This window comes from Gorilla gorilla, chromosome X, assembly GCF_029281585.2.
Source record: "Gorilla gorilla gorilla isolate KB3781 chromosome X, NHGRI_mGorGor1-v2.1_pri, whole genome shotgun sequence".
Taxonomy (NCBI): domain Eukaryota; kingdom Metazoa; phylum Chordata; class Mammalia; order Primates; family Hominidae; genus Gorilla; species Gorilla gorilla.
Window position 1 is genome coordinate 30179807 of NC_073247.2, and position 23662 is coordinate 30203468.

General features: G+C 41.0%; 1 protein-coding gene across 9 annotated transcripts in view; it reads right to left on the bottom strand.

Moving 5' to 3' along the window:
* SH3KBP1 (SH3 domain containing kinase binding protein 1) overlaps nucleotides 1-23662 on the bottom strand; it is a 354705-nt gene that overhangs the window by 168265 nt on the left and 162778 nt on the right. For all 9 annotated transcript variants that reach the window (XM_055376721.2, XM_055376717.2, XM_055376718.2 and 6 more), the window contains one exon: nucleotides 6658-6761. In XM_055376721.2, the coding sequence (XP_055232696.1) occupies nucleotides 6658-6761 (104 nt within the window). The remainder of the gene's footprint in view (nucleotides 1-6657; nucleotides 6762-23662) is intronic.

Genomic DNA, 23662 nt, shown 5'->3' on the forward strand with positions numbered 1-23662 from the left:
TCCTCAATTTTTTTTTTCAGGAGTAACTAAATGAAAATTGTAATACTGTTCCTTTCTCTTACTTGGGAAAGGTGTTTTGAGAATTTTTAAAACTCTAGAAAAATGTTAAGACAGCTTTTAAAGCTTTTTCAAAATTGAAGTATAATTTACATAAATGCAGAACTTAACAATACAAGCTGATTAGTTTTGACAAACGCCCATTGTAGCCAACACCTCTATTAACATACAAAGCATTTCCATCACTCCAGAAAGTTCCCTGTGCCCCTTCCTAGTCAATCCACCTCCAAGCAATCATTAATCTGATTTCTATCACCTTTGATTCATTTTACTTCTTCTAGAACTTCATATAAATGTGCTGAGACATAATTTAACTTTTTAAATATCGCTGAAAATAATACAAATTATTTCTGGTAAACATGTTTTTCTATCACTAGAACTGGTGAAAAAAAAATATATCTTTAAGGGGGGCATTTCCTGAAGGCATAAACACCTACACTATTTTCAATCTCAGAGGATGTGGGAAAGCTGGCTATGCCAAATATAAACAAGCATTATCTAGGTCCTAAACGGCTGGACCAATATTTTCCCCTAATTCTTGTGTAGTTCATTGTATGATTACCTCTTTCTGGCTGGACCAGAACATTCCATTCACATAGGGAAGCTGATTTTCATTCCCTCCCCTCACTCTTCTGAGAACAAGGCTATTCTACATGAGAGGCGGCCCTCGAAGAGAAATCTGTAGAGTAATTGGAAGGGAAGTCATTTAAGAAAACATATACAATTTCTATTTAAGACTCAGGCCAACTGCCCAACAAGACAGAGCAACATCCATGATTTTTCATCAGAGTGGAAAGGGTTTCTGGTAGAGCTTTCGGAAACTTCCTTCAGCAGTGCTTGATAATCCTGTCCTTCAAAAACAGCCACAGGTCCCCAGATTCCTAAGTGAGTCCAATACTAAGGTCTTTCTATCATTCCAATTAAAAAATATGAACAAATGGTAACACAAGCCAGCAAGATAACCTTTCTGATGAATCAAGATCCTCAAGTTTTCTCCCATTGCTATTTCCAGGTGAGAAAATGGTTATGGAGATATGTTCACCTGGGAAACCTCCAGATTAGGAATCTTTAAACAGGTGCTCCTTTGAAAGTTCAGTGTGGCCAGCACTATAACTTTGATCTCAACCCCATTTCACTGCATCCACCAGCACCTGCTTTCTATACTCTACACCTAAAATATTAGGGGAGGTCTGCATTAGGGGAGGTCCCAAAGTTTCACAGGTCCTCCCCTAATGCAGAGCAAGGCTCTACTAACACCATGTCCTCCTTCCTCCAGCACCTAACACAAATACCACTTACCATCTGCATCTTCAGTTGAAACCTCACCTATTCTACAAAGCATCTTCTTCACCCTCTGTGACTACTCCTATTTTTAAATTCCTCTCTCATTCGTCAATGCCATCATTTGCCACTCTGGTAACATCTTGGGTTGATAGTTACCTTAGCTGTGTATATCTTGCCCTCCCTCACTAGACTGAGCATGTTTCAAGGGACAGGTTCTGTTCAATCAATCTCCAAATCTCAACAAATACAGTTTCTCTCAGAGTGTAAGCACTGAAATATTTGATAAATCCCACAGCTATGCAAATCTATTATAAATACCTTTAAACTTGCAAATATGCTACTTTTATATGATTGCAGCCTGTTTTGCACACTGATGATTCAAATCTAATCAACTTTCTCTTCTAAACACGGCTTCCTTCTCCTTAATATGAATGTTTTACCATCTCTGCACATTAGGAAATCAGAGGTTTTCACCTCAAAGTTATTTGGAGAAATAATTGTAGAACAGCCCAAGCTCTTTGGATTATCAAATTCCAATAAGCAGATATTTTATATTAATGTTATCTTCTTTTTGCAAAGAGATACACACCCTTCTAAAGCAAGGCGTTATCTTAACAGGTCAGAACTTCAGTATGCTTCGATCACCTATTAACTGATCAGCATTTGAATAAACTTGACTTCTCATGGGCAAAAAATGACATGAGGATGTGGGCCTATCCACACCCCCAAAAGTTGTCTGACTGATTTAAAGTTTTGATGATGTTCAAGGGCCTATTTAACTCTAGCTGAGTGCACCAAATATTCCATGGGCACAAGAAGGAAGATGCAAAAGTACTTTGAAAGTGGAAGTTATCATCTTTGCAAGCCACAAAACCAGGTTAGGCTTTAAGCCAGCCTGACTGGGGGCCACTGAGAAACACCCCAAAAAGTAACCATAAAGAACACATAAAAGCAAGAATCTTTGAACATCCCTTGGGCCACGACTGAGAGACTGGCTAAGACCAAGCTAATCCAATACAAGAGGAAAAGTGGCTCCTTTCCCAGGCTCTAGATAACACAGAAAAACAAAGTGGCTTCAATGCACTTTTAAAAAAAAACAAAAAACAAAAAACAAAACAAAACAACAACAACAACAACAAAAACACATCATAAGCCAAAAAGCCTGCATAAAAATTCCAGGGGCCTTCAAATGCCATTTCTCCTGTAAATCTCATTCACACGCCATCTCTGTTCTTCCTATAATTAGAACTTTGCCTGTATTTATTTGTCTTCTCCATTCAGGATAAAAATGACCCAGTGTGTATTCACAATGATTTCTTTAAAAATATCAATCCAGGAATTCACAGCCTGCTACTTTCCTTTTGAATTGGCAGTCTGGTTCCTTTAGGTTCACAATGATGATTTCTTTTCACAGCACAACCACCACTCTCCAGCCAGGAGCCAGAAGCATGGCAGGTGCTTTCTTGGCAGGTGCTTTGCTTTGCCAACTCCACTATGCCCACACTGCCCTGAGCACTCCCTTCCTTCCCTAAACCACGCTTTGGAGGCTGGCTCAGGCTGAGCATTCAGGGCTGGTAGACTCGCTCCTGCCAGGTGAGCAAGCTGTTCACCCGACTAAGGGTCAAGGTTGTTTCTACCTAAACCTGCTTAAGCCTTTTGCTCATTAATGGTAGCACACATTTGGTTAAATTGCACAAAAATATACAGGTGTGAAGAGAAAGAGTTGGTGGTGAGGAGGGATAAAGGTAATGATCTGAATGTTTAAAAAAAAAAAACTGTTGCCAAATTTGGTGTGAAGGCAACAACTAAAGAAGATAAGGGGTTGGAGGCGGGTGGTGGGCTGTAGAACTTGAGAAGGAAACCAATGGGAATCATACAGGATGCACTATGGATGCAGAGATAGATGGAACTCAAACCAGCAAACCCATATTTAGGGAAGTGGCCTTGGCCCCATGTCACAAGATTGTATTGATAAATGATGAACGAATATTCATTTTGATATTTTAAGCTAAAATTAGATATTAAGGCAGATGTTTTAGGACTTTAGGATTCTCTACTTGATTCAACTCTTTCAAAAAAACTAGTCCATACATTCAAAATCCTCCTAAGGCTTATCTGTCAGGGCAAAAAGAGAAACTGTGTGTGTGTGTGTGTGTGTGTGTGTGTGTGTGTGTGTGTGTGTGTGTGTGTGTGTACAGCTTTGCAAAATTAGAGAAATCCATCTATTAATCAATAAAAATATAATATACACATACACAATACATGTTATATTTTATTAATAGATTAATCCTACAGTATTGCAAAACTATTATGTTCTTGCTTTGATCTCTCTGTGATTTAGGGGTTTTTGTTTATTGCTTTTTTCTGTTTATTTTTAATCATCAGTGGAATTAGAGAGGAGCTACATTTAGCATTTATATAACATTCACTATAAGAGAAAAGGACAGATTTTATATTATATAGTGACAAGGGCCCAGTCTCTGCAATATAACAAGTAAACTGGAACAATGGGGAGTTTTTGATCGTATTTTAAAACTTTGGATTAAAAAGCCAGCCTTTACGTTTTGTTTTACGTAAATATCATAGACTATATGGTTATTTTTTCCTTTTTCCTATTTGAAGCAAGTCCAGAATGACGAACAGGATTTAGCTGGCAGCGAATAATAGAAAGAAGGCTGGTATTGTAGATGATGGCAAAGGCCTATCAGCCTCTAGGCAAATCCAGTAACAGCTCTGCGAGTGCTCCTCTTTCTCCTTTAAGCAATCAACGTTCAGTTTCTCTGCAGCCAATAGGCAGGCAAAAGTGGGCAATATTTCTGAGAAATGTATTAATCATTTTCCTTGTCTTGACTTGTGGTTTTTCTTAATGCATTATTACAATATTAAAAGAAAACTCATCTTCTATGACAGAAGCATTTTCAATTCTTGTTCCCTTTCAGTCTTTGATCACAAGCATATAGATATATTTTACATGGTTTTATCCTAGTGTATGCAATTTTGTGTTCTGATTTGTTCAATTTGCAAAAAACTCTTTTTGTATTTCCATTGATTCATTTACTTATTCAGCAAGCATTTATTAAAGTGCAGATTAGGTTTCAGGCACTATTCTAGGTACCACAAATATAAAAACAGATAAAAATCAGGTCCCTGCCATTGAAAAGCTCTCAGCTTAGAATATAACAGATCATTACAATGCAAAGTATCATAACAAATACATATCTAAAAACCTGTGTTTACCATCTTAATGGCTTCACAACGTTCTACTTGGAAAATACAACTTAATTCTCCTTCTTATTTTTCATTATCACAAATACTGCTGTAATTAACACGTTTCACATGTTTCTTCTTTCATTAATCAGTTTCTGTGGATAAATTCTCAGGAATGAGATCACTGAGTCAAAAAGTGTTATTCAGATATTTATAGCTTTTGACATACCTTGCCAAATAGCTTCATAATACAGACATACAAATTCACCAGTTCTTCTATGCCTTGCCAACAGCTTAACCACTAAATATTTTCTTAGGATTTTCATAAGTAAAAACCCATTATTGTCTTAATTTGTATTTATTTAATTAACAGTCGAGTGGAATATTTTCTTGTGGTTAAGACTTTTTTCTCCGTCTGGGATCTGTGTTTATGGCAAATTTATCTATTATTTATCATTGTTATAATAGCTTCCTAATATTTTCACATACTACATATATAATAACTTGTCATAATTTATTGCAAATGTTTTCCTATTTATTGTTCTCTTTCCTTAGCTGGACTAGCTTCAAATCATACCAAAATCTTAACCATTTTTCTTATTAGTCACATCTGTTTATTTTTTCTTCTGGAATTTCTTTCCATGGTTACAGCCTTAAGAAATTTGTCATTCTACCACCGAAATAAATGTTCTCTGTTGTCCATTCATTTTTTCACTCATTCAACTTTCAATAAATGTCTCCTATGTGCCCTGCTTGCCACCAGGGGTAAAAAAGGATGAATGACATGTTAATTATCCAAAATTCGGAAGTAGGTAAAAGGGGTTCCTGCATGCCCTCCCAGTGCCACACTGGGGACCCCATTAATTGCTTCTGGAGGGACATGTATCTCTGCTTGGCACACTATGTACTATTTATGAGGCTAGTTTACAACTCTGTTACTGTGGATGTTAACTGGTGAAAACTGAGAGCACTGCAAATGATTCTTGCCAGGTAGTAACAAAAATAAATTTTGACGAGCAGAAATGCAAAGGATTTGTCCCCTAGAAAAGATAACCTCAAAGGTTACAGTTTTATTGCACTGTAGGGCACTATGTAGTTTTGCATGTAACTTAGCAATCTTAAATTTTTTTTTTTCAGTCATTATCTTTGCTCTTTCACAATTCTCTTCAGGCCAGCCTTACCATCTTACAGATCCCTTCATTAATGAGTTAAATAAAACTCTGACACATGTTCACATTAGGTTATGTATGAGAGCTAGGAAATCTGGCTTCTAGCATCACCCCTGCCACTTCCACCCACATGACAGCTCCCTTAAAGTCATCCTCAACTTCTAGCTTCCTTTTCTATGAATTGTGGGTTTCTGTAAGGTCAGAGGGTACCAGCAAGCAATAAGCAAATGGAAAACTGTGTTTCTAGATATAGATACAACTGTTCAATCAGAATGAATGATAAGGCTCTAAGCCTGAAACCCAGGATCCCCTAGGCCTGAGGGAATCTGGAGGGACATTTCACTAGCAGGAATAAGAGAATGTGGTACAGCAGGAAGAGTGAGGGTCTCCAGTCACAGGGACCAGGCTTGGCCATCAGCCCTGCGTCTTCTAGGGTCTCTTGATCCTCCTTCCTCATCCCGCACAATAAACCGTGTGGGCTGAGGAAATGGGCTAATGCTTAAAGAATCTTGTCACATCTGCCACATACTAGGTCTTCTAAGAAATGTCACTCCTTTTTTTGCCCTCTAAATCCACAGCGTCCCCCACAATGAATACTAAATCCATGCTCTAAAGATGGATCTGGGTCACTCTGGATGCCCAGAGTCTATGCTCAATTCAAGTAGAAGAGAAACTTGGTGGCACTGCGTTGGAAATTCGGAGGTATTTAGTAAGCTGTGTTAGAGACAATGCTTTCCAATGGCCCCAGGTATGAACTCAGCTGGCTTGGGGGCATTCCTCTGGGGAAAGCCATTTTCTCAGACAGGAGACTCAACTAGAGGATCCCTAACTTCAAGGCCAAACAGCCTGTGAGTCTGTAGCAAGGCGTCTTCATGGGTGGGTAAGCAGTGACTATGACAGCCCATTCGAGGCCACTGCACTGCCTGGCCAGGTCGCTTACCTCTCCTACCACCTCTATGATGTCGCCAACTTTCAGCTCAAGTTCATCGTCATTCTGGGGCAGGTAGCTGAATGCCACCTGGCACCGGCGCCTCCGTCGCTCGCCTGGATGGGAAAAGCAAAATATTTAGAGACAGCTCTTCTCCCCAAATCAGATTTTAAAGAGAGGCTTCCTAGGCATGCAGGCAAATTAAGCTGACTTGTCTCAAATATGCTCTCTGGGACATGGCTTGAGGCACGGCAGCCCTGGTCTCTTAGAGAGAGGCAGTAGAAAGCAGAGCAATGCTTCTTGGTCTTTTAAAAGCTGCTGGGTCAGAAAGGCATGGATATGAGAAACCGATCCATTGGTGCAGAAGGCAAATACCCCACCCCTGAAGCACTGGAGCACAGTGTTGCCTTAAACGGTTTTCCATAGATGGGGCTTTATATTTGCTGCTGTTGATTTTTAATGGAAGCTGATGTGATGTGGTAGAGAAAAAAGAATGGTCTGCTTCTAATGCTAGCAAGGCAGAGGGGATTTTTCTAAATGTGCAAAGGAAAGATAAAGTATCCTGGCCTTTTTCTTACTAATCGTCACCCTTTCAACATACAGGAACTCAAGCCTGATAAGTGAAGGCTGATTAGATTTCAGCCTGCTCTTGGTACCATTTCAAACACCCCCACAGGATTCAACAAATCTACTTCTGTCCTCTTCCCTCTGTCCCAGGGGATCCATTAACAGGATCCCCAGCTACTTACACAGAACCAAGCCAGACAAATCAAGATAAGAGCCAGGGCCACACTTCACTCAACCAGAGGACACTCAGGGTTACAACATCTCACTCACCCAGCATGTCCTATCTGGGAGACCCTGGCTTAGAGCTGGTTCAAGTACAGACACAACTGTCCACAGCACATCCACACCACAGATGTGCACTATGTGGAGAAAGTACATGTATGGGGGTGAGGGTGAGACAGACAGACAGACAGACAGACAGCAGTGGAGGCCCAAGCCAGGGAGGTGGATGGGAGGTAGGAAGTGAGACCGACATTGCTCAGAAGTTTGTCGTTCATGGCTGACCGCCTCACACCATTCCTTCATGCCACTGCATGGCCTAGAAAACCAAAGGGATCAATGACTTCAAAGAAACACATTTAGAAATGCTTAAATTATTTTTTAGCACTGCCTACAGGGATTCTTTTTCTTCTCTAATCTTTTCTCTGAGAAAGGAAGTCCACGCAGAGGTGATCACAGGGCACATTAAGGCCCCGATGCAGGATGACATCATATAAAGGGGAAGGTCTCTGTGCTACATCGGATGTGTGCCCTGATCAATATGTTTCAAAAGCCGGCAGCCTAGTTCTCTCTGTTCCATTTTTCTTGCCTGTACCTCACTAAGCAAGAACAGAGTTGAATAGAGGGAAGAGGGCAGAAGTTCAGAATCGATATCTTGTCTAATCACATCTTTGGTGACTCCACAAATACTCTCCACCCCTTTGTGCAAAATTACAAGCCTCTGGGTCTTAGGAACAAACACAGCATTTCCAGGGCAATTCCTAGGTGCTGATGGCACTGTCAGCAGGCTGAGTAGTGCAACCCCAAGGAGGGCTTGGCTCTCCCTAGGACAGAGGGCCCACTCAAGCTTGCTTTTCCAAGGAGGAAAGTCAGGAGGAATGGGTATTCCGATGCAAAGAACGCCACCACTATACCATGGCTTCCCACACAATGGAAGGCAAATCAAGTACTCTGTACCATAAAGGATATGGATTTCTCATTCTAGCAAAGAAAGTCTAGATTACAAGGCAATCTTGGCATCCCACTCCTGACCCCTGCGACTCCACTGGCCCCATAGATGCTTCTTAAAATGAAGTTCTACTATCAATCTTTAAAGGGCTTTCATTTGCTGGATGTTACGTTAAAAGCAAACTCTGCAGACACAAATCTGAACATGAAACAAGTGAAATGACAAACGTCTGAAAACCAACACTCACAACCACAGAAGTCAAAGTCCTGACCAAAGTGACTTAAAATAACACCATCTGAAGATCTAGTGTTAGCTGAAGCCATAAAACTTACAGTTGTAAGTTCATATGTTCAAAAAACCCTCTGTAAAAAGTAGCATCTGATCCAACACTGCACAAATGGCAAAGGAGAGAGTGATCTATTCTCAGAGAAAAGACTAACCCAATGGATGTAGGACCTGAAACAGAATAATCAGACTGCTCTTAAACCAAATCTCCGCATCGGACTTCCATAAAGGCCTGTCTGGTGTCAGAAGAATGATGTCTTCGCTACTTTCTCTCTGCCAGGCTAGTCCATCCTTCTTAAAAGCCTCATGACTGTTACTGTTTTGGTGGCATAAAGTCCTACAAAGCTCACTGCCAACATATCAAAAAGAGTAAGCCCTACAGAGGGCACAGGGGAGGGACCCAGAGGTGGCTGGTGGTAAAGATCACGTGACCTGACGCCAAGCACAATCATTCGCCCTCGCACTGGGATAGCTCACAAACCCTTCTGATATCTATCACCCTCTCCTCCTGCCAACCACATGAGTTAAAAAATAAAAGCCAGAATGGGCAATCATTTTGCAAATGAGGAATCCAGGACTCAATGACTTACCCCAGGTCACCAAGCTAGTAAGTGGCAGCATTTCCTTAGCCTAAGTTCATAGTTCTCTCTCTAGTGCTGGATAAACTAATTCAATTCACATTTTGTGCCAAATTCTCTGCAATCTGTACTCAACTTCTTCCTGCAACACTGTACCACGTCACTTAGGTCTCTGCCATGGACCTCTCATTACAGAGAACACCAAACTCCTGGAATGCTGCTTTTCGAGGCCTCGACTATAGCCTGTCACTGATTTGAATTTGTTTGCCAGTACCACCTGACCTACAACCCAGTTCAAGGGGGATGCTTGAAGTTGGGAGAAATTGTATTTCAGTTGCATCCATCCATCTTAAACTTAAGGAAGTCTAAGAAAGTCATTTGTCATTTTTTTCCTCTCCTGGAATTTCACTGGTGTTTACTAGTGAGTCTTGACCTTCCTTAAAGAGGTAAGGAGATGACAATGCCACCTCATTTCAATAGCTCACATAAACTAAAGGAAAAAAACTTATGACTTGCCTATGCCTGAGGTTTGGAATTCCTTAGTTTGAGCCACCACCTTCATGTCCAAATGAACTGGGAGTGGAATTTTTACAGTAGTCCCCCCTTATCAACAGTTCCACTTTCTGCAGTTTCAGTTACCTGTGGCCACCTAAGGTCCAAAAATATTAAATGGAATATTCCAGAAATAAACAATTCATAACTTTTCAATTGCATGTCATTCTCAGTAGTGTGATGAAACCTCATGCCATCCTGCTCCATCCTGTCCGGGATGTGAATCATCCATTTGTCCAGCATCTCCACGCCACAGATGTTCCCTGCCCCTGAGTCACTGACACTGTCTGCTCCTCACATCTAACCACAGACAGCGTTGTGACTCCACGATCCAGGATCACTCAAAACAGATGATCCTTATTCTGATAGATCATCAGAAGGTCAATATTAGCCAAATGCTACGTCACAATGCCCACATCATTCACCTCGCTGCATTATATCATGTAGGCATTTTATCATCTCACACCATCATAAGAAGGCTAAGTACAGTACAATAAGATATTTTGAGAAAGAGAAAGAGAACACATTCCCATAACTTTTATTATAGTATATTGTTAGTGTTGTATTTTATTATTAGTGTTTTATTATTATTTATTGGTGTTAATCTCTTCCTGCGCTTAATTTATAAATTAATCTTTCTCATAGATATGTACGTATAGGGAAAGACATAGTATATATAGGACTTGGCACTATTCACGGTTTCAGGCATCCACTAGGGGTCTTAAAATGTAGCACCCATGGGTAAGGGGGAACAACTGTATTAAGTGAAATAAGGGTTCATTGATCACAAGCACTATGATACCACAATAGCCGATCTAATGATAACTGAGACAGCACACCCTCAACTCTCTCACTAGACCCCATGGCCCCCTTCCATTTGTGACCATTTACTGTTTAATAAAAAATAGTAACATTTATTGAGCACCTACTATGTGCCATAGACTGCTAAGCACTTTACATATGCTACCCCATTTAATCCTCACACTGAACCTCCGGGGTAGATTACTAACCCCCTTTTTACAGACAAGAAGACCTCGGAGGTTCAAAGAGATCATGTATTTTACCAGAGGATTTCAAACCAGGCAACGCAACTCCAGAAGCACTATCTCCCTCCCACATCTGACTGTTCTTAAGCATTCCCAGTCCTGGGTCTTGAGATCACAGAAGGGACTAGCTGCACTAACATGGTATTTGTTTGAAAGGTGGAACCAGGAAGTGAAAAACCACAAATCAGGAGCTTTTCCTTATAGCTGCTGGGCACTTTGGCCCTACAGGCCCCAGATTTAATAAAATAAAGGTGGTTGGATGGGGAGGCAATGCAATTAATTGCCTTCTCAGAAAAGGAACTAGCAGAAACTCACTATGGTGTCATGACCCAGTCCCCAAAACAGCACACACAACTATATTTTAGAGCCTACATCCTAGGATCTTACAGCATGTGAAAACTTTAGTAGGCCAATTCATTCAGTGTCCGTGAAAATAAACTAATAACAACAAATAATGTATTGGATGAAAAAAGTCTTTGGGTCAACTGAAAACTTCCAACACTTATAGAGCTTCCCACCCCACCCCCACCCCACCACCTCTTTTTTTTACATCCCCAATTCCCCATGATGGAACAAGAGTAAAGCTACAAGGGTTTAAATCATCTGATATTTTCAAAGAATCCATCAAATTAATCAATTAGATCCTTACCACATACCTGGGGAACGTGACAGCATTCTGAAATCATATTGCAAGGTAGAAACCATTGATAAAAAAGCAAAAGAGGAAAATCAAAAGAAACCCCTAATTCCCAGTTTCCAGGGTTACTTCTGTCATTTTCTACAGGTATGGCCTGGGGACCACCTGCACCAGACTGTTAAAATGCAAGGCAGAACTACTGAACTCACTCTTTGGGGTTGGGGCCAGGGACCTGCATTTAAAGCTATCTCTTGAGTAACACACATGAAAATCTAAATCTCAGCAACAAATCAGTACCACAAATAACAGGTGATTAAAAGAAAAGAAACACCTTGTGGGAACAGGTGGTCTCCCCTTGGAAGACTCTAATCTATGTCTCTTATTCTTTGCTGCATATTGAAATCGACTAGGCAGCTTTCACAAAACTACTGATGCCTTCCTAAATAGCAGCTCCAGAGGAACTAGGTCTCCATAGAAAAATGGCTTCTTCTAAGCCTACGGCAAAGAAAATACAAAGTGAGACTAAAATATCTGGTTGTGCTAAAATTCATGAAGTACTCAAACATTTAAGGGATAATTTCAAAAGGACACAGGAGTCAGCTAGACAGGGCTTCCACTGGCCAAAGTTGGGACAATACGGTATGTACTGAGGGAATTTATTACAATACATTCATTAAAAAATTCATGAGTCCATATTAATAAGTTTAACAGGTAGCTAGACAGCTAGCTAAAGAAGATCAGATAGATAATTATGGGGTGAGAAGTGAAAGCTCCTTTTTTCTCTTTTTTTAACAAAAGAACGTTGACAAATACAGAAATGATAGAAATATCCAGACAATAGCCATTTTATAACCATCATAGTAATAATTGATTCTGGGAAGAATCAATGGTTGCTAAAACCACTGGGTGAAAGCTTGTTGGGGATTAAGATATTTACAAAATCTCAAAGTATCTCCCCACAGTTACAAAAGGAAAATGGTCCCCTTGGAATGAAGAGAGCTGGCAGATACAGCCTTACCCAAGTGATCCAAGTTAACATTGCTAATCATAGGACAAATTGACATCACGTACCTCCTGATAGGCTGCACTGAGAAGGACCTATAGAATATCATCACCTACAGAATACTTCTATAACATCACCTATAGAATACTTCTGCCACAACATTTACCTAAATCCAACCACGAGTAAACAATCATGCAAATTTAAAATGAGGAGCCGTTTACAAAAACTGATCTGGTCAGGCATGGTCGCTCAAGCCTGTAATCCCAGCACTTTGGGAGGCTGAGGCAGGAGGATCACCTGAGGCCAGGAGTTTGAGACCAGCTGGCCAACGTGGTGAAACCCTGTCTCTACTCAAAATACAAAAATTAGCCAGGCATGGTGGCGCACTCCTGTAGTCTCAGCTACTCAGGAGGCTGAGGCAGGAGAAACACTTGAACCCAGGAGACTGCAGTGAGCCAAGATTGTCCCACTGCACTCCAATCTGGATAACAGAGCGAGACTCTGTCTCAAAAAAACCAAAACAAACAAACAAAAAACTCATCTGATTTTTTTCTTAAAAACTTTTTTTTTTGAGACAGGGTCTCACTCTGTTGCCCAGGCTGGAGTACAGTGGTGTGATCTTGGCTCACTGCAGCCTTGACCTCCCAGGCTCAAGCGATCCTCCCACCTCAGCCTCCTGGGTAGCTGGGACTACTGATGTGAGCTACCACACTGGCTAATTTTTGTATTTTTTGTAAAGATGGGGTCTCGCTATGTTGCTTAGGCTGGTCTCGAACTCCTCGGCTCAAGTGATCCTCCTGCCTCAGCCTCCCAAAGTGCTGGGATTACAAGAGTGAGTCATCACACCTAGCCAAAAAAAAAAAAATTCTTATTCATATATAATAGTTGTACATTTTTAGGGGGTACATGTGATATTTTGTTCCATGCATAGAATGTGTAGTGAACAAGTCAGGGTATTTGAGTGTCCATCACCTTGAGCATTTATCATTTCTGTGTATTTGGAGCATTTCAATTCCTCTTTTCTAGCTATTTTGAAATATATGACACATTGTTGTCAACTATAGTCACCCTACTCTGCTACTGAATACTAGAACTTATTCTTTCAATCTAACTGTATGTTTGTATCCAGTAACCAACCTCTCTACTCTCTACCTCCACGAGATCAACTTTTTTAGCTCTTCATGTTTACCTCAGCACTATTCACAGTAGCAAAGATATGCAATCAACTTAAGTGTCCATCAACAGAAAAGCGGATAAGGAAACTGTGGTACATATACCCAATGGAATGCTACTCAGCCATAGCAAGAATGAGATCCTGTCATCTGCAACAACGTGGATGGAACTGGAGATCATTATGTTAAGTGAAATAAGCCAGGCACCGAAAGACAAACATCGCACGTTCTCACTTTGTAAGATCTAAAACTCCAAACAATTGAACCCATGGACATAGAGAATAGAAGGATGGTTATCAGAGGCTGGGAAGGGTAGTGGGAGCAGGTCAGGGGTGAGATGGGGATGGTTAATGGGTACAAAAAACATAGTTAGAAAGAATGAATAAGACCTACTATTTGATAGCACAACAGGATGATATAGTCAATAACAACTTAATCATACATTTTCAAATTACTAAAAGACTATAATTGGATTGTTAGTAACACAAAGGATAAATGCTTGAGGGGATGGATACCCCATTCTCCATGATGTGATTATTACACATTGCATGCCCGTATCAAAATATCTCATGTATCCCATAAATATATACACCTATGTACCTACAAAAATTAAAAATAAAATTTATTAAAAAAAAGAAAAGAAAATGTGGTATAGATACCTAATAGACTACTACTCAGCCATAAAAAAGAACGAGATCCTGTCTTTGGCAGCAACATGGATGGAACTGGAGGTCATTATGTTAAGTGAAATAAGCTAGGCACAGAAATATTTTTTTCTTAAGTCAATATCACAAAAGATATTTAAAAGGCTAGAGAATTATTCTAGATTTAAAAAGAGTAAAGACATATGACAACTAAATATAATGTATGATCTCTAATTGAATTCTGCATTTTTAAAAGGCTATAAAAACATTGAGAAAACTGGGGAAATTTGAATATGAACTAATTCTAGATAATAGCATGTTAATGTTAAATTTCCGGAGTTGTTAATTCTATCACAGTTACCTAGCAGAATGTCCTCATACTTAGGAGATACATTCTGAAGTATTTAGGGATGAAGTGTCCTGATGTTTGTAATTTATTTTCAAACCGTTTAAGGAAAAAAATCAGGCCAGGCTCAGTGACTTACACCTGTAATCCCAGCACTTTGGGAGGCCAAGGCAGGAAGATCACTTGAGCCCAGGAGTTCAAGACCAGCCTGGGCAACATGGCAAAACTTCGTCTCTATAAAAAATGAAAAATTAGCTTGGCATGGCGGCGTGTGCTTGTGGTCCCAGCTACTACAGAGGCCAAGGTGGGAGGATTGTCCGAGCTTGGGGAGGTCAAGTCTGCAGTGAGCTGTGATCACACCACTGCACTCCAGCCTGGGCGACAGAGCGAGACCTTGTCTCAAAAAAAAAAAAAAAAAAAAACGCCAAAAATCCCAATGATTAAAAAAAGTAATCAAAAAGAGTATGTGTGGAGATTGGATAGAGGATAGAGATAGAAAGCAAATGTGACAAAATGCTAATAATTGGTAAATCTAGGTGGGTGTTCACTGTACTATTGTTTCAAATTTTCTGTGCATTAAAATATTTTCTGATTAAAAATTTTAAGGGGAAAAGGGGAAATACCAATGCCTGGACCCACCTCTAGAGATTCAAATGTCAATAGTGGTCTGGGGTGCAGCCTGGGCATCTGGATTTTAAAAGATCCCCATGTGATTCTAATGTGCAGCCAAGGTTCAGAGACATCTAGACAGATCTGTTGCCCAAAGAAGAGCATCAGGCCAAAAACGAATGGGACTTTTCCAGGATCAGGTTATTTTAGGTCCTACATTCAGTGTCTTTTCCCACAAGGGAGAGAACTCAGACTTCTAAATATCTGACAATAGTATTTAATACATAGCACAGGTGAATGCTGCTGTGCTGTGATGTTTATTTCACAGACCTTTGGAACAGTTGCACTAAGTAGTTTCTAGCTCTGGAAATGTGTTCCTGGGTTGGGGCAGGAGAGTGGAGAAGACGGACGTCTCTGCTATGATTCATTAACAAACACTGCTAGGTGCCAGGGGCTCAGGGGGTGGGGGGAAGGCAGCAACTTCCCAGTTACTGAGCAGCATGCCAGCTTCTTTAAAGGCTGTTCTTGAGTTGGAAACTTCAATTTATGCAAGAAGCCATGTTTTCTATCTCAGGATGGAGAAAACAATACAAACTTAACTAAATGTATAGATTCACACATTTTTTACTTGGGACGTCCAGTAGATTCCGAGTACAAGGGAAGAGAAGGTAGATTTACCGATCTTGCAGAACCCCTGCATCATACTCTTTACTGGAAACATTTCCACTCGTCATCCTGTTTCAACATAATGCAACTCACAGGAAGAGGAGGACACTTCAGAAGCCAATGGCACTCCAAATAAAAGGACCTTGTGGGTGTTTCTTTACAAACCCCTCTTGGCTGTACCTGGACTGTTGCAGTGGAAATGTATAATATTTAATTAACCGGCATTGTGTGGTCCCTGGAGATGAGCCTGCTTGATTTTCACAGGGATGTGTATAATCAACATCTCTGCACCGCAGAACACAGGAAATCCATTTGCCTGCTACTTCAAAGGCAGAGGGCATCTGACAAGTGGGTATAGCTATGCCAGTGCTCATTTTCTCCCAAGTCTTGGCAGGATATAAGAGAAAATGTAGAACTAGTAAGGAACCATTTATTAGAGCCTTTGAGCCATGGAGGGTAGGAAGGGAGGCAGATAACATCAAAAGTCACAGAAGAAAAATCACCTTAATCTTGGAAAAGAAAGAAATGAACATTGAGTGCCTGCTACATGCCAGGAACCACGCTTGGCATGTAACAGGCCTTCCCTCATGTCCTGAGGCCAACTCTAGGAGGTTCAGCATGCTGGCCCCATCTTTATGATAAGCACAGGAAGCCTCAATAACTTGTCCAGGGTACATGGGTTAAATAAGCTGTGGTCTTCAGCCCTCTTCTTCCACCAACGCAAGATGATACCAGGAAGGCAGATTGGGAGTGAGTTTCTAGTGGACTCTGGATGCCAAGCTAAAGATGAGGACTTTATTTTGTGGGCAATAAGAAACCAGAGGAGGTTTCTGGATAGAGAAGCGTAGAACAAGATGTGATGAGGACAGGGATCCAGGGAGAAGGGCTCGGTGTCAGGGATATGCAGAATGGCAATGGGGAGGGGTCCCAGAAGCAGGAGATGGCCCAGCAGAAGAATGAAAGACACAGCTGGAAAAACACAGTGGAAAGAATTACACACCCAGAGAAGGAGAGGCCACAAAGCAGACATGGACACAGACATACGCCGAACAATTGTCAGCTGACATGCCTGTTGCCTCCTTTGGGGGCCAATGACCTTCTCTTACTTGTCCTTCATACCTGCACCTAGCTCAGTGTCTGTTTGAGTAGACACTCAATCCATTCTCGACAAATGAATGAACTAATGAATTCCACATCCTGAAAGGTGGAGGGAAAGACAGTTAAAGCTTCAACATGGTATTAAACAGGGCAGCAAGACCCAGTCCCTACACAAAATTAAAAAATTAGCCAGGCATGGTGGCACACACCTGCAGTGCCAGTTACTTGAAAGGTTGAGGCAGGAAGACTGCTTGAGCCCAGGAGGTCAAGGCTGCAGTGAGCCATGATTGTGCCACTGCACTTCAGCCTGGGCAACAGAGTGAGACTCTGTCTCAAAACAAAAATATATATATACCAAACAAACAAAAGTCAATGCCATCTGGAATTGTTGATGCTATAGGGATGGAAAGATGGTAGACCCTGCAGTCTTGTTGGTGTGTCGAAGTTGGTCAATTAATTGACCAACTCATTCTCCATCAACCTTGTAGTCTGAAGCATCTGTAATACTAAATAATGCTAATCTATGCCTCTAACTGCTTTCCTCTTACAAACTTATGGCCCCCTGTGAATTAACCTTACTAAACCGTACAGCAGGGCTATATATGAACAAGAAATGACGTATGTTTGATTTTATATTCGGTCCTCTTAAAAGACAGAAAACATTTGGTTTAAGTAGGCAAAGATATATGTATAAGAAGGTTCAGGGCAGCATTGTTTCTAATAGCAAATGCATATATGCACAGAGATCTACATGTGAAACCTGGATGTCTACCGGGAGGGGAAGGTATATCCAGCAGCCATTAAATATAACAAGTAGCTCTACGTGTATCAGTGTGAAAAGGTGTCCATAGTACACTAAAAGACTAAATCACGTAATATGTATACTATGATCCCAATTTTATAAATACACACACACACACACACTCATAACTCTAAGCAGCATGTAGTATTTTAGTTACTCCTGATAACTTGGAACCTAGCACAGAGTATACATTCAACAAAAGTTCACTAATAAATAAATGAATCCATTCAACATTCAACTAATATATGAAGGTCTAATACAATTAAATGAATGAGGGCAACAGAGTAAGAGACTGTCTCAAAAAAAGATACAAATGAATGAGAGAAAGGGGGTATATGTACACGGACACACTTGTGTAAGCACAGAAAATGGTATGGAAGGCTATACCCCAAAGTAACAGTGATACTTCAGGGGAGGCAGATTGGGGGAAGGGTAGAAACTCATTTAAATGCTTCTACAATATCAATTTGTCTTCACAAAGAGCACGTAATATACTGTAATCGCTTTTTAAAAACATCACAGTCACCTATTAAAATAATTACCTTGCATTATGAAACTTATCTTTCTGATCACACTTTGATTACATTAATAGTAAAGTGAGTTGGTGTTTTGAAAGAAATAAATATCAATTCAATCAGCAAGAAAGGTGCTTTTCATGGGGCTGAATGACAAGGGGCCTCGGACCTCCCAATGACAACTGGTTGTGGCTGGTCTACGAACACAGCAGGAGGTGTGAGCTCAGAGACAGGGCTCCACATCTGTAGCCCACATTAGTCATTATTCTGATCAGATGCTGTTACAGAACCCTGAGGAGGCCCATACTATTCCATCAGTGACCAAGCCAAGGTTATCTTCCCTGGCCAGACACCACCAGCCTACACAGCCCAGACAGCCATCTCTCACTAGGTGGAGGGGCCCTGTGGTGTCCATCTTCTGAGCTCGCCCTCACTCATGGGAACACATACATACACACACACATACATACTCATTCATTCAGCCATGGGGGCCCCTTCTCTGGGTTCTCCTAACAACCATTGCTTTTCTCTAGCACTGTCCTTCCATTGTGTTTTTGTTATCTGTGAGTGTCGGTTGCTGTCTGTCTCCATCTTTTCAACCCTGACACCTCTCAGCTCTTTCACGCACATCTGTATCAACCAATTCGACTCACTCACCAACACCCACATCTGCCTCATGATGGTTAGGGCGATGCCACTGCACCACTCTAGATCCCTATGTGGACCCAGGTGCCATATATCTAGAAAATCCCCGATCCAGGCCCTCCTCAGCCCTATGAACTTCAGAGTCTAATGCCTGATTTAAAGAAGTCACTGAAAACTGTCTTAAATTTGGGCAATTAACATATGACCCCCCCTAAATCAAGTTTCTACTTCCAATGTAATAGTCAAAGGGGCCATCCATTGAATAAACTGAGTTTCTGCAAAGAGGAGCTGTATATGTATATTTTAACATTAACACTGTCATCTGATATTTCTTTAGAAGCCACATCTGTAATTTTGGTGCCATGAGCATGAAGAACTCAACATCCTCTACCTCAATCATATCTTATAAAAATGATATGTGAATTAGCCATGTGAAAGGATGCAGGGGCTCTGATTTCACTGCTCATGGATACGTGGTCTTCACTTAAAGCATTAAAGCACATAAAAGAGAACCCTGGGGCCAGGCATGGTGGCTCACACCTGTAATCCTAGCACTTTGGGAGGCTGAGGCAGGAGGATCACTTGAGCCCAGGAGTTCAAGACCAGCTTGGGCAACATAGTGAGACCCCACCTCTAACTAATAATAATAATAATAATAATAATAATAATAATAATAATAATAATAGAGAACCCTGAGTTAACAATACAGAAGAGACAAACGGCCCAACTCACCCAGCACTGCAACCCCTGCATGGCTCTCTGCCTTGGTTTTCTCACGTATAAAATTGGGATGATGGAGACAGACCTACTTTCCAAGGGGCTTACTTCCACCTGACTCTCTCCCTTTTTCCCATTTGGCTTTACATTCAGGAATCTGTTAAAAGACAGCTCTGTTAATGTTTTTTTCACCAGCCTTCCCTTCCAATCAGAGTGAGATAAAGGAATCACGTCATAACATAAAATCAGTGACGTCTCTAAACGTCCCTCTGCTTTTCATCTTTCTTCAGGCTGGTCCCAGGCATTGGTTTTGGCCTTTCAGCACAACCCTCAATCCAAATAACCCAACCTCAGCAGGCCATACCAGGGACACTTCCCTAATGTGTCCCTGGCTTGACTTTTCCCAGCCCTGGCAGCTAGCTCTCCAGAGGAGAGGGAGTCTGGATTTTCAGAGGAGAAAATCCAATACGTAAAGCACACTGCTTTTCCCTACAAGGCTAATTTTGGCAAAATGCCCAAAAGAACTCAACATATTTATAGGGTTTTGTTTGATCTACTTTTAAACGCTCCATGCAGAGTCATTCAAGTGAAATGAGAATACAGAATTTCAAAGGAAAAATTGAAGGAAGATTCTAAATATAAGTTATTTATTCAGCATAAACAAGATTTCTCCTTTCTATCCAACATACTCCCTCTAACATATCTATTTTTAAAGGCATTCTCAAACTTTGCTGCTGACAAATGAATATATCAGACACCTAACTTTTACAGTTAAAGGTAGAATGGGCAGGGAGGGGGAAAAGATGAGGGAATGAGGGGTAGGAGAGGAGAAAAAAAGACACAAACATTTGAAGAACTGTAACAAAGGTCTAGAAAATCCTAAAGACCCTCATCTGGGATACTTCTGTCTTGCCTAATCTTAGAGAATTACTGGGAGGTATGCGTGTGTGGGTTGGGGGGGTGGGAGATACACACCATAAACAAATCTAGGGTTTCCCAGTTTTTAAAATCAGTACCAAAAATGGCCACTGTGCTCAGAGATTTAGAAAGCGTCAAAGAATTCCACATGTACCCTCTCTTTTGGGGGTAGGAGGAGATCTTCATTGCAGGTAGTCATAATATTTTTAAATTTTGACTCATTTTTAATATAGTTTCCCTTCTCATCCCCATCAGAATAAAGAGGGGAGGAAGCCTAGGTATTTATGAATTTTCTTGATGCAAATGGGAGTTTATATCCCTGCAATTCATTCCTCATAATCTGAAAGGCTAAACCCCTTAAGCAGAGGTCCTTAACTGGGGTGTGTGGATAGAATTCAGGGGGTCGAAACTTACATGGAAAGAAAAATACATCTTTTACTATCTTCTGAAATTTGGCCTTTATTCTCACCGTGAATCTAAGCAACAAACCACATTGGTACTAGCAGCATCTATGGAATTTATTTATTTCCCACTACACGAATAGATATTTTCATTTCATTTCACAGTTGCAGTTATCTTGAACTATCATTTACACTCACCCCTGCTTCAAAATTATGATCACTTCCTGACCTACTGCTGGATGTTGCTATAATAAAGAATATGTCTTACTTGTATTTTTGTACTATTTTGACAACTATTTTAACATAATTGGTTTCCTTTGTAATTCTTTGGTTCCCTTTTTATTCATTTACCAACATTATTCTGAAAAGGGGTCCACAGGCTTCACCAGACTGGCAAACAGGTTCCATGGAAATTTTTTAAATAAAAAGAACCCCCAATCCCTGCTTTCAAGATTGTAGTTTCCAGGCTGGGTGCAGCAGCTCACACCTATAATTCCAGCACTATGAGAGGTCAAGGTGGAAGGATCCCTTGAGGGCAGAATTTCAAGGCCTGAGCAACGTGGCAAGAACCTGTCTCTACAAAAAATAAAAATAAAAAAATTTAACAGAGCATGGTGATGTGTGCCTGTAGTCTCAGCTACCCAGGAAGCTGAGATGGGAGGACCACTTGAGCCCGTGAGTTCTAGGCTGCAGTGAGCCATGACTGCACCACTGCACTCCAGCCTGGGCAACAGAGCAAGAACCTATCTTTAAAAAAATTACAGTTTCCAAGGAAACCCAAAGGTACAAGGGTAAACTATTTATATTTAACAAAGCAGTAAACATAACATTTGGACTCTGTTCATTGGAATGCTTCATAAGCTTTGGAGTAACACATCATAACAAAAGAGCCACTTTGGGCAACTTCGCAAGTCCTGAACCACAAATGGCCACGTGGCACAGTGCTCATGAAGCTGCTTGCCAAGTGCCCTCTTATTACTTGGGTCAGTGGCTGGCGAGAGCCCCACTCTGTCATCTGGTGCCCTGGCTTGGCTGAGCTCAATGCCCATGATTTCTTCCAGGGAGGCCAGCACAGCTAATTTGCAGGCTGACACCTGCCACAGCCTCATTACCCTCCCCCAACTCAGCCCTACTTTTCTCTCCCTTTTCTGACTACTTAAATTCTGGAAAGCACTACAAGTTTCCCCCTATCCTTCAGGTATAAAGAGGTCACTAGGGCTTCCATGTACCCACACGACTTCATACACACCCCTTGCTCCCAGCCCTACTCAGCTGCACTGGTGTGTGTGTGTGTGTGTGTGTGTGCACTGGTGTGTGTGTGTGTGTGTGTGTGTGTGTGTGTGTGTGTGTGTGTGTGTGTGTGTGTGTGTGTGTGTGTGTGTCCGTCCCCAGTGCCTGCCGGGCTGCAAGCACAGAAATATTCCATAGAAGGAGGGAAGTTGATGCTAATGTTTATAATTGCACAGGATCTGCCTGGAGGGATTGCCTGACTTCCACTGAGGTCCATTTCTGTGGTACCACTAGAGGATGAAGGACCCTATGGTCAGCATGGCCAGCTGGGACCAGAGGCATCTGACCAGTTCTTAAAAAAAAAAAAAAAAAAAAAAGTCTAAAAAAAATGTCTTAACCAGGCATGCTGGCTCATGCCTGTAATCCCAGCACTTTGGGAGGCCAAGGCAGGCAGATCTCTTGAGCTCAGGAGTTCGAGACTAGCCTGGGCAACATGGCAAAACCCCATCTCCACAAAAAACAAAACAAAACAAAACAAAACAAAACAAAATTAGCCAGGCGTAGTGACACACGCCTGTAATCCCAGTTACCTGGGAGGCTGAGGTGGATTACCTGAGCTTGGGAAGTTGAGGCTGCAGTGAGCCAAGATCACGCCACTGCACTTCAGCCTGAGTGACAGAATGAGACTCCGTCTCAAAAAAAAAAAAAAAAAAAAAAAAGTGTTAAAAGTAAAAGAGTCAAGAAAACACCAATTCCACTTTCAGGAAGTTATACTCCAGATAACTCACATGAAATGTACAAAGATATATGCATAATGTTCACTGCTACATTAGTCAGAATAGTGAAAAACCAGAATTATCCTAAACGTCCTTCAATCAGGGAACTGGTTAATTAAGCCATAGGTGTATCTCCACACAAACTAGCAAAGAGAAGCATAGCTCTAAATGAACTGATAAGGCAAGATTTCCAAGATTCTCGTCAACTTAATACAAAAATTGCAATACAGCCTGAACAGTATGATCCCATCTGTGTTTTTAAAAAATGCCAAGATGTATGTACCACTATGTGTTTGAAATTGACATCTTTATGATCAAATGACTATCTGCATCTGCTTATGGTTCCTCCTAATATCTACACAGAGATCTGTAGGGATGACCATGAACCAAGTTTCTTCCAGGAAGTATGACTCAGGGAAGGGATTTGATGTGACTCTTTACACCATGACTTGACTCTGTTAATTTTTTACACTAAACATGTATTATTTTTATAGTAAGTCTAAGAAAAGTTAGGATGAGTCTAAAAGAAAAGGTCAAACTAAAAAATGTTTTAAAAGAGCAGAGAGGTGTAAACAACCCAATAGCACAAAAGCTGCCTTACTGAGCAGATGATTGTGTGGGGATCAGAAAAACAACAAATCA